Source organism: Scyliorhinus torazame, chromosome 22, assembly GCF_047496885.1.
Source record: "Scyliorhinus torazame isolate Kashiwa2021f chromosome 22, sScyTor2.1, whole genome shotgun sequence".
Taxonomy (NCBI): Eukaryota; Metazoa; Chordata; class Chondrichthyes; order Carcharhiniformes; family Scyliorhinidae; genus Scyliorhinus; species Scyliorhinus torazame.
In genome coordinates, this window is record NC_092728.1 from 98,175,994 (window position 1) to 98,188,236 (window position 12,243).

The 12,243-nt window shown below is 48.1% G+C and overlaps 1 protein-coding gene across 1 annotated transcript in view; it reads right to left on the reverse strand.

Annotated features, from left to right (window-relative positions):
* LOC140399258 (procollagen galactosyltransferase 1-like) overlaps nucleotides 1–12,243 on the reverse strand; it is a 96,799-nt gene that overhangs the window by 37,878 nt on the left and 46,678 nt on the right. The window contains exons 6-8 of the mRNA XM_072488702.1: nucleotides 12,037–12,156; nucleotides 4,022–4,098; nucleotides 2,230–2,336 (exon numbers count right to left, since the gene is read on the reverse strand). Coding sequence (XP_072344803.1) covers nucleotides 2,230–2,336; nucleotides 4,022–4,098; nucleotides 12,037–12,156 — 304 coding nt within the window. The remainder of the gene's footprint in view (nucleotides 1–2,229; nucleotides 2,337–4,021; nucleotides 4,099–12,036; nucleotides 12,157–12,243) is intronic.

Sequence of the window (12,243 nt, forward strand, 5' to 3'; positions counted from 1 at the left end):
CCACAACGGTAACACTGTTTCCTGTAAGCCAGGCGCTTAGGGGTTTAAACCTCCCTTTGTGACTCCAAACACACTGGGGCCGTAAGTTTCTCGGCGTGGCAATCAGAGCCACTGCGTACCCACTTACCTGCCCCAAATTTCCTCCATGCCTGTCTCACCCGGCCTTGCTGAGAATACAGCCACATTTTACTGGCTTCCTTTAAATTCCCCTCGGGGTCATTTCTCTACTCTTGGCATCAGGCCAACCTCCCGAGGCACATTTAATTTAAAGCAATTGCAGCCACATTTTCTCCATTAGCTGCAGATTCAATCATCCCTGCCCTCATAGTGGGGCTAACTGGGCCATGATTACATCCGTCCCTGCCAACCCCTTGGTTTTATATTCCATTCAGGCGCTTGGATAAAGACTGTAGGGAATCAGACATGTTAGTGGTAGGCAGGTGGCGGGGGACATAAAGGGGGGGGAGGATTCAACAGTGACGGAGGAGGGTCAGTTTTCATTTCACCTCTAACTGGGAAAGCCATTGCCTCTTGATTTATTTGTGCCCCTGTGCTGGAGCCTGTTGTGTTATGTTTCTTCGTGTAGCATAAGCTGCTTCCTTGATGTATGCTCTGACAGAGGAAGGTTCAGACTTGGAGATAGGTTTAACACATTTATTGAACAGTTAACAATTCTCCTACTTGAGTTTGTGTCTCCTGCTAATCTTGCTATAGTAACTCAGTCTAACTAACCAGTCTGCTCTAAGCCATGGTGGGTGTGATGCTTCCGATCTGCCCCTGGCTCTCTGAGTGTCGTCTGTGGATAAGAGGAAGAGCATGTGTGCCCTGTCCTTTTATATGGGTTGCCCCCCTGTGGCAGTGTCACCTCTGGGTGTCTTGACTGCCCATTGGTCGTGTCCATTAAGTGTTCATTAGCTGTATGTCTGCATGTCTCTGGTGCTCCCTCTAGTTTTCACCTAGTACTAGTGTATTCACATTAACCCCTTGTGTATTTACAGTGATGCATATCACCACAGAGTCCTTCTCCAGGTTGCCATTCTATATGGAAGAACCTGGGTCTCAGATAATTCAATGCAACACTGTCCATGTGCAAAGCCAACGTACACACTGGAGCAGAATCAGGAGCTATGCTTGAGTTTTCACTCTGAATGAGCAGTTAACTTTATTCCCAGTAATGTGTGGATTGGTGAAGAACTTTGGACAGGCCACTGAAAAACACACTGTTCCTCTCAACTGCAAGATTTTAACCCTTCACCTGAATCAACAGTGTGGTGATCTTTGTGAGGTTGTCAGCTAGGCTCATCAACAAAACTAAATTTATTTACACTACTTAAATTAAAGTCTGACACTTATTCCTACAGTAAACAAATAGATTATATTAAGCTACACCCACTAACACCATCTCTATACTCTAACTGTAACCGGGCCGGAGAATCGCCGCAACCGCGCCACGACACCGGCGCGCGATTCTCCGAGGCGCGGAGAATCGGCGTCATTTGCGCCGGCGCTTTTGGCACGGCGCCGGCCGTGGACTGCTGGAATCGGCGGGGCCGCCAATGCTCCGGCCCGGGTGGGCCAAGCGGCCGCGCCGATACGACAGAGTCCCGCCGGCGCCGTTCACCACTGGTCGCTGCCGGCGGGAACTCTGCGGGAACGGTGGGGGGGGGGGCAGCCTGTGGGGGGGGCTCCTTCACCGGGGGGCGGGGACCTCCGATGGGGTCTGGCCCGCGATCGGGGCCCACCGACGGCGTTCACACTTGGGCCCAATATTGGAGAATCGCCACCTATATTCTACCCTCTCTAGCTCTACTATGCACTTCCCTCCAGCCTCCTCTCCTCTACTCCACTCTCTCCCAGCAGCCTAAGAGTCAGTGCCTTGTATAGTACTGTCCCTAGCTCCATCGAGTGGCCAATTGTAAAATGACATTAACTCTTCACATGCTGTACATTTCTATAATGTCGCAACCAGGGCAGGCAGATAGTAAATGGTCCAATTGCACATTCTATGGAGCTACTGGGTTGATAACCAATACTCTTATTCCACAGATAAAAGCAAATTACTGTGGATGCTGGAACCTGAAACGAAAGCAGAAATTGCTGGACAATCTCAGCAGGTCTGACAGCGTCTGTGGAGAGAGAAGGGAGCTAACGTTTCGAGTCTGGGTGACTCTTTGTCAAAGAGTCCCCTCCCCCCTCCTCCACTTTAAGTCCCACTGAAGATTGACTGACCTTCCATCCACCGCATCAATTATCTTGCAGTCAATCTCCTGCTCATACAACGCCTGAAGCATCCTCTTCCGTCGGTCTGGGCGTCGCTGCAGGTTTATTAGAAAAACCTACAAAAAATATCAAACAAAAATATTAAACCTCCCTTTGCGTATCGCGCTGACAAAAACCTTCCTGTCCTACAGCCCCATGGGCCCCAAGTATCAAAGACGCTGTCCCGCCAATCAAAACTCAGATTTGCTAAAATGTGTGACTTCCAAAGGGAGGAGCTTTTGCGGGAAGGAACAAGGATTTTAAATTTAACTTTCATCAAGGTGGCAAGAACGGTCAAATTGAGAGGAAGAGAGGAAGGGAGACAAACGAAAAGGAACGCAGAATCAACACTTGTCAATCATCCCAATCATATTTTAGGGTTAAAAACAATAATTGTATCTGTCTAATTTATTACTGTAATCTTAGGGCTGGATTCTTCCGCCCTGCCCCCGCCGCAAGATTGTCAGGGACGGGACACCATGTAAAGGTGTGTTGACCTCGGACAGGAATTTCCGGTTGTCAGGCAGGCGTGGCCAGAGAATCCCGCCCTTAGTGTTTCACTTCAGCATCAATCTGAGAGTGTGAAATATATTGGACCAGTTGTTCCAGGGCGCAGTAAAGGTCAAGATGTTCCTGAAAATCTCTCCCTCTCTCTCTTCCATGCCTGAGGTTGCTAAGCAAGGTTCAATAATGGCATTACAAGAAGGGGCAGGCTTCAAGAGCAACAGTAACCAATACAGGAACTGAACCCCCCCACTGTTAATGCCATTAAGCATCATAATCTTAACCATCAGAGTAAACCTGCTCAACATTCATGGCAACACATCAAAGTCACCAGGAATTAGGCCATTTGACCCAACTAGTTACTTGCCCACAGAATGACAAACTTCATGGGCGGACTCTCCGTCCCGCCGCACCCATTTTCTGATGCGCCGCGCCCCCGCCGGCAGAGGGATTATCTGTCCCGCCAGCCGGCCAATGGGGTTTCCCATTGTGGGCAGCCCCATGCCATCGGGAAATCCCCGGGGCGTGGGTGCGCTGCCGGCGCAATGGAGAATCCAGCTCCATGTCTTTCATGTCCCGAAAGAGTTCCACAAGAGGAAAGATTGGCATTGAGTAGGGAGAATAATCAGGGGAGGTGACAAAAAACACAGTCAAAAAGTGTTTTTTGAGAATTGGGATGGCGGTAGCAAGAGGAGAGATCCTAATAAACGATGGTGGGATTGGGAGCTGAGGAAGAGGTGAGGAGGGGTAGCTTGGCGGGAATACAATGGGGATTGGAGTTTGAAGAACAGGTGATACGCACGAAGGTGGGGTTGCAGCAGTAGAGCCGACCACAACAGTGGAGGGACCTGGAGACACCCAATTATTTTTTTTTCCAATTAAGGGGCAATTTAGCGTGGCCAATCCACCTAACCTGCACATCTTTGGGTTGTGGGGGCGAAACCCACGCAGACATGGGGAGAATGTGCAAACTCCACACGGACAGTGACCCAAGGCCGGGATTCAAACCCAGGAACTCAGTGTCGCAGACCCAGTGCTAACCACTGCACCACATGCCGCCCCTGGGGTCTGGAGAGGAGGACAAACAATTTGATATCCTCGATTCCTGGGAAAGAAACCAATGGGAGATTGGTAGGAACAGAAGTGACGGGCGGGTAGGATAAGTGTGTGACTCAACCCCTTTCTCAACTTTGTTTTGAATTCTGTTGCGCCTTACCCCAGCCACGGCGAGACTCCGCCACCTCAGCACCGTGCTTACCTCATCAAATACCATTTTATCCGGGTACTTTGGTGGGAGATGTGTGAATTGTGATGGGTGCATTGAAGGGCCATCAACTGCAAGAGAAAAGAGAAAACCTTCCTGATATAAATCCCATGGCAACACCAACAGTTCAACTCACATTTGCACAGTCATTTGGATGAACTTGGCTCAGATAAATACCTACATGGTCTTTGCAAATAATAATAATAATATGCATTATGTTTCGGATATTGATACAGCTTTTAACATTATTTTTTTGAATGATCAGAGTGCCAGGGTGGGTCAGCCTCCCTTTTTCCACATCACCCTGCATAACGGGAAGGTTAAAATTGGCTCCTTGGCATTAGCATCAAGCAATCCCCTAGGAGGTGACGGAAGACAAGTTGAGTAAAGCTCTCTCCGCTCTGCTCCAGTGTTAGCCCCAGCCTCCAGCTACCCTGGGCATCCCTGGCTACACTGGTGAGCCTGACGATCGTGGTTAAAGCCCATTGGGCTTCACACCCATTAGGAACTGGTTCAAGACCCTCTCAAGCCTATTCCACAAGCCGTTAGAGGAAAACCCCATCCCTTCAGTTTGAGCGAGACTGAAACTAGACCTGGAGGTAAAATGGAATTTCCAACCACGGCATTGCTCTGCCATCATATGTGGTCACTAAATCTAAGTAACATTGCATACGATGTTTAGAATCATAGAATTCCTGCAATGCAGGAGGAGGCCATTCGGCCCATCGACCGACTGAGGGGACTGTGGAAAATGGGTGGCTGACCCACACAAATCTCTTGTTCCCACCCGATTGGAACAGTTAAGACTGACGCTAATGCACTGATCCTACTTCGGCCCTCTCCCCCGTCCTATCCCCATAACCCCACATAACGTATGGACACCAAGGGACAATTTAGCATGGCCCATCCACCTAACCTGCACTTCTTTGGACTGTGGGAGGAAACCGGAGCACCCGGACGAAACCCACGCAGACACTGGGAGAACGTGCAAACTCCACACAGTCACCCGAGGCCGGAATTGAACCTGGGTCCCTGGCACTATGAGGCAGCAGTGCTAACCACTGTGCCACCATGCCATCCATGTGTTTCAACTATGCATAATGTACGAACTATACTGTCCCATGTACTCCACTGAACGTAATAACAGTTCTATACTATCTCTGTATTAAACCTATACTAGTTACATTTAATAATCTGTATTGATTATTATAGAATATTATAATAAACATATATACTGATATATTTTATAGCATACATTAAATATTGGACACAAACTTTTTGTTTGCTAATTTACATTGAGCGTTTGTATTTATACTGTGTGAATACAAATATGATGACACCATCAATAGTTCACTGTCCCAGTACAGCTACAACACTGACATCTACTCGGCAATGTGGGAAATTGCCCAGGTATGTCCTGTACACCAAAAGCAAAATTTAACCCAGCTAATTACCACCCCATCAGTCTACCCTCGATCACCAATAAGGTAATGGAAGGGGTCATTAACAATGCTATCAAGTGGCACTTACTGATCAATAACCTGCCCACGGATGCTCAGTTTGGGTTTCCCCAGGGTCACTCAAATCCTGACCTCATTACAGCCTTGGTTCAAACATGGACAAAAGAGCTGAATGCCAGAGGTGAGGTGAGAGTGACTGCCCTTGACATCAAGGCATCATCTGGCCGGGTATATGGCATCAAGGAGGGCATCAAGGAGCCCTGGCTAAACTGGAGTCAATGGGAATCAAGGGGGGAAACTCTCGGCTGGTTTGAGTCATACCCGGCACAAAGGAAGATGGTTGAAGTGGTTGGAGGTCAATCATCTCAGTTCCAGGACATCACTGAAGGGGTTCCCCAGAGTAGTGTCCTGAGCGCAACAATGTTCAGCTGCTTCATCAATGACCTCCCTTCTGACATAAGGGGCGAAATTCTCCGGTATCGGCGCGATGTCCGCCGACTGGCACCCAAAACGGCGCAAATCAGTGGGGCATCGCGCCGCCCCAAAGGTGCGGAATGCTCCGCATCTTTGGGGGCCGAGCCCCAACCTTAAGGGGCTAGGCTGGCGCCGGACGAATTTCCGCCCCGCCAGCTGGCAGAAAAGGCCTTTGGTGCCCCGCCAGCTGGCGCGGAAATGACATCTCCGGGCGGCGCAAGCGCGGGAGCGTTAGCGGCCGCTGACGGTATTCCCGCGCATGTGCAGTGGAGGGAGTCTCTTCCGCCTCCGCCATGGTGGAGACCGTGGTGAAGGCGGAAGGGAAAGAGTGCCCCCACGGCACAGGCCCGCCCGCGGATCGGTGGGCCCCGATCGCGGGCCAGGCCACCGTGGGGGCACCTCCCGGGGCCAGATCGCCCCGCGCCCCCCCCCCCCCCCAGGACCCCGGAGCCCGCCCGCGCCGCCTTGTCCCGCCGGTAAGGTAGGTGGTTTAATCTACGCCGGCGGCACAGACATTTTAGTGGCGGGACTTCGGCCCATCCGGGCCGGAGAATCGCGGGAGGGGGCCCGCCAACCGGCGCGGCGCGATTCCCGACCCGCCGAATATCCGGTGCCGGAGAATTCGGCAACCGGCGGGGGCGGGATTCACGCCAGCCCCCAGTGATTCTCCGACCCGGCGGGGGGGTCGGAGAATCTCGCCCAAGGTCAGAAGTGGGGATGTTCACTGATGACTGCACAATGTTCAGCAGTATCCAGAACTCCACAGCTACTGAAGCAGTCCATGCGCAAATCCAGCAGGAGCTGGACAATATCCAGGCTTGTGTTGACAAATCATAGAATGTACAGTGCAGAAGGAGGCCATTCGGCCCATCGAGTCTGCACCAGCTCTTGGAAAGAGCACCCTACCCAAGGTCCACACCTATCCCCATAACCCAGTAACCCCACCCATCACCAAGGGCAATTTTGGACACTATGGGCAATTTAGCATGGCCAATCCACCTAACCCGCACATCTTTGGCCTGTGGGAGGAAACCGGAGCACCCGGAGGAAACCCACGCACACACGGGGAGGATGTGCAGACTCCGCACAGACAGTGACCCAAGCCGGAATCGAACCTGGGACCCTGGAGCTGTGAAGCATTTGTGCTATCCACAATGCTACCGTGCTGCCCGTGAATGGCAAGTGGCATTCAAATTTTAAAAGTGCCAGGCAATGATCATTTCCAACAAGAGAGAATATGACTGCAGCGGTTCAAGAATGGTCAATAAGGCAATGAGTGATGGCCGAGTCAGCAACACTCACTCCCGTACATTAATTTTGAAAAACATAGAAGGAGTGAATGGAGCCCAGTACATTGAGAAGACACATTAATTAATAAATATGGAATTAAATGTTAGTCTCATTAATAATAATCATGAACCCACTGGATTGCTGTGGCAACACATCTGTTTCACTAATCGCCTGGAGGCCCTTTCCACCCCATGTGGCTCCAGATCCATAAACATATGTGATTAATCCTGAAATGGCCTAGCAATTAAGTCACTCAATTGCATCAAATTGCGAACACACATGGGCTGCAATGGTTCAGGAATGTTCACCTCCACCTTCTCAAGGGATATTAGGGACAGGCAACATTTACTGTCCTACCCAGCAACATCCCATGTTTTAAAATAGGCACACTGCAAAGAGAATTGGCGATGGTTTGCCGTGTCGGTGCGATGATGCCGGGATCGACTGCCACAGAACCAGCTGAAGAGCCAAGTCCTGATTAATATGACCCTCACCAATGTGCCATGCAGGGGGCATACCAGGAAGCGAGGCTGGCAGTGAACTTGCTGATGCAAGTGATGAGAAGCTCGCAAGGAAAAACAGAAGGGAAAAACAATTAGATCCAAGCCCCCTGTAGAGGGGTGCATGCATGTATCTTTGGGGCAAGGGGGGGTCACTTGTTTTTTTAACAAGTACTGAGCTCCAATCATAAACATTGCAAATGTAGATACATTACACACTGTAACCTTTGTGCTATCCAGCCCTCTGCCAACCAGATTCTCTACGAACTGGAATTTCTAATCACTTTACCAACTACAAAGTTATCCAGAAGCCGTATCTCTATATCGTATTGTTTTATACTTTAATTTATCTTTTACTGTATGTTGAAAAATAGGGTCGGATTTCTCCGGCCGTTGGGATTCACTTTTCCCACTGGCAGCGTACCCTCGCCGTGGGTTTCCCGGCGGTGTGGGGTGGTTTCAATGGGAAATCCCATTGACAAACAACGGGAAGAGAGGATCCCTCCGCCAGCGAATGGCGTGTCGCGGAGAAACATCCGGCTCAGGGACCGGAGAATCCAGTATAATTAATACTTTTCTATACTTCCTGAGTTCTGGAATATCAGTTTACGTTACACGTATCGCTCTGTATTCCATTGGTAAATGGAACTCTTCGTTAACCGGCATTTTACTTAACTACCCATTTCCATGCATGCTAGATAATAAAGATTTTGCTGCATTGCGGTGAAATTATGATTTGCATTTAAAACGAAAACCCAATGTAGTCTACTTCGTAGTTTAAAAAACATTCAGGAAGTGATAATAAGTAGACTCAACCCAGCCTCATTCATTTTTCTTTGTTTAAATAGATTTGCTCGCAACAGGCAAAGTCCCCCTTCCAAAAAAAATAATAAACTTGGAAGGAGGGATATGAAATAAAATACTTGAAAATCTGGAATTAATCTGAAGGAAGTGTCGGCAAATCTTTGCAAAAGGGTTTGGCTTCAACCCGGAGCAGGACATTCAATTCTGGCTACCACACTTCAGAAAGGATGTGAAGACTTTAGAGAGGATGTAGAGATTTTAGCGGAATGGCTCCAAAGGTGAGAGGCTTCAGTCACGTGGATGGATGGGAGAAGCTGGGGCTGTTCTGCTTACAGAAGAGGGAGTTGAGAGGAGATTTGATCGAGGGGTGTTCAAAACCATGAGGGGTGTGAACACAGTAGAGAGGGAGGAACTGGTCCAATTGGCTGACGGGTCCAGAACCAAAAGACGCTGATCTAAGGCGATTGGCAAAAATAACTTGAAGACATGAGAATAAAAAGTTTCTTTGTGCAGTTTCATTGAGCGTTTAGGGTCTGCACGGCGGAGGCGGGTTCAACCTTTTCAAAAAGAAATTGGATCATTATCCGAACAGAAAAAAGTTGTAGGGAAACCGGGAAAAGATAGTGAAGTGGGACTTGCTGCATTGTTCTCACAGAGAACCACCATGAACACAACGGGCCGAATGGCCTCCTTCTGTGCTGTAACCATTATGTAATTCTATGCCAACAATAGATAAAACAGATAAATGTGTCATCAGAGTCTCCTGAATATTTATGCCGTTGATCAACTGCTTGCCAACATTCGCTGCTTTTATTTCCATGTCCTGACGCTCCGGGTTTGCTCTTAAAGTTCTGAATTTCTGAATTTGGCCGGAATTTTCCAGCACTCATCCCCACCGTCTTCCGTCCTCCCACCGTAGGTTTCCAGGCCGGCGAACCATTGAAATCTCCGATCACACTAGTGGGACTGGAAGATCGGACTGGCGTGAAGGGCTGGAAAAGTCCGGTCTATGTATTGCAGGCTGACACAGAGCAAAGCGGTACTGCTGAGGTTCGTTCTGGTGGTTGATAAGCCTTAACGCGACTGGCTAGAAGCTGGATGGGGGCAGACATTTTGTACGTCAGCGTGACATCAGGGCTGCGCAGGGCACCGTGGGCAGCACTCCAAAACGATACTAGCAAAACTGGCAGCTGCCCAGCCCCAACCCTAAGTAGTAATGCAGTAACGTAGAACTTAGCATTTAAGACAGACACTGACCGCTCTATCCTCCTTTTTAAGATTAGGACTATTGCCCCCTTTAAAATATGCAGGCTTCTATAGAAACAAAGAGGATCTTAGGGAGCCAATGTTTACACATAGTAAGGCTCCACAATTCCTCTCTTTAATTCCAAAGGAATTCTCAAAGTGCCACTTCAATTTAGGAGCAAGGCTCCAATTCCACTTAATCACTGAGAACGATGTAGTTGCCAGGCTCTTGCATTTTGTTTGTGTCTTTTTCTGTCCACAAGCCAAGTGGTCATGGTGACTGTTAAAATGGTGCTTGTAAACCTGGCCGTCTCCATAAGATTGACTGACTGCTTAAGAGCTTAGGGAAACAAATGTCAGCACTTGAGACTTGGGCGTTTGGTCACTTTACTCCAGAAAGGTACTGGGAGAGAACAGCAACCACTACTCAAAATAAAATAAAACACTAACCACAGTACGCCACAGCTTGTTCTCTCTCTTCAGTTTTTTCCTCCACTGACCATAAGCTCCCTCTTTGCTCATCATTCCTACTTGATTACTGGAGAGAATGGTACGCCAATAGTCAGCAGAGCAACAGGTCACCAACAGCCTATGTTAATGGCGGCACGGTAGCACAGTGGGTAGCACTGTTGCTTCACAGCTCCAGGATCCCAGGTTCGATTCTCGGCTTGGGTCACTGTCTGCGGAGTCTGCACGTTCTCCCCGTGTCTGCGTGGGTTTCCTCCAGGTGCTATGGTTTCCTCCCACAAAGTCCCGAAAGACGTGCTTGTTAGGTGAATTGGACATTCTGAATTCTCCCTCTGTGTACCCGAAGAGGCGCCAGAGAGTGGCAACTAGGGGATTTTCAGTAACTTCATTGTAGTGTTAATGTAAGCCTACTTGCGACAATAATAAAGCTTATTATTATTACGTGGCTATTTTACCAAAACATTCCAAAAATGTTCCTTTCAATGTTCTTTCTTCTCCTTTCTGTCTTAGTGGTAGCTGTCATTTAAGGTGAAATTTACTTGTTTATTTATGTTTAACTCATGTTATTTCTGGATGTTAGAGTACAGGTCAGATGGTATTTAATGTTTGCTTTATTGACTCTTGTATAGTAATTTTATTTCTGTTGCAAACAGCGGAGTCGCATGCTTCATTCTCTTTGTAAATAACTGGGATTTCAAATTTGATCTGATTTTTAAAAAAGGGTTATCATGTGAGTGCTACTGATTGAACCACATCTAAGACTCACAAGTCCTGGGTTGCGCCGACACTTCAAAAAATACTTAATTGGTCGTGAAGCACTTTGAGACATCCAAAAGTTGTGAAAAACTTTATATAAATGCGAATCCTTTTTTTCCATATCTGTACAGGACGCGGGACAATTTGTGAAGACAGACAGGTCAGAGTTTTCAAGATTTAGATTTGTATATGGTTAAAGAGGATATATTGCATGAATCCTTTTGGATAAATTGTTTCAGGACATCAATCCAATATTCTTGAGTGTATCAATAGCCCTGACAGGTCACATGGCCACAGCTCAAACTAGGATAGGGAACCATGGTGCTCATGGGAGTTTATCTGCTACCGATAATAATAATCTAATAATCTTTATTAGTGTCACAAGTAGGCTTACATTAACACTGCAATGAAGTTACTGGGAAAAGCCCCTCGTCGCCACATTCCGGCGCCTGTTCGGGTACACGGAGGGAGAATTCTGAATGTCCAATTTACCTAACAGTACGTCTTTCGGGACTTGTGGGAGGAAACGCATGCAGGCACAGGGAGAACGTGCAGAATCGCACAGACAGTGACCCAAGCAGGAATCGATCGCGGGACCCTGGCACTGTGAAGCAACAGTGCTAACCATGGTGCTACCGTGTTATAACCTGCCTGCTTACCATTGGCTGGGGACTAATGACAATCCTGTGGGAGCATGAGCTTCCCCAATGAGGGGGGCGGAGAAACCATTAGTAAACTCCAAGTATAAATAAAGCTGGCCAGTTTGGAACCAGCAGGAAGGAGTGAGCAGCAAGGGAAGTTGCTGCTGCTGTTATATATATATATATATATATATATATGTGTTATTGTAAATAAATTTTATTACTTTGTATCCTTAAAACTCGTGCTGGATTCTTCGTGGCCCTCACAAAACATATTATCCATGCTTATCCCTATATCTTTTTCTCCCTGCCATACCTATTCCACTGTGCCCCAAATGGGCCAAAGAGAATGCATTCAAGGCCGGTCTTACTCATGGCATCCAACATAAGATGCACGAAGTTGAGGCGGTCATCTTCCAATGTGCTTTGGGGCTTGCCAGGAAGGTTGAGGAAACCGTATCGCTCTTTATTGCACACGTACATCTGAACTTCTGCAAAATGAAAGAACAAGAAAGGTGATCAGGACTTGACCCAGTAACTGAGGCAATTGCTCAGCCCTCCTCCTGGGTCCCGATCCC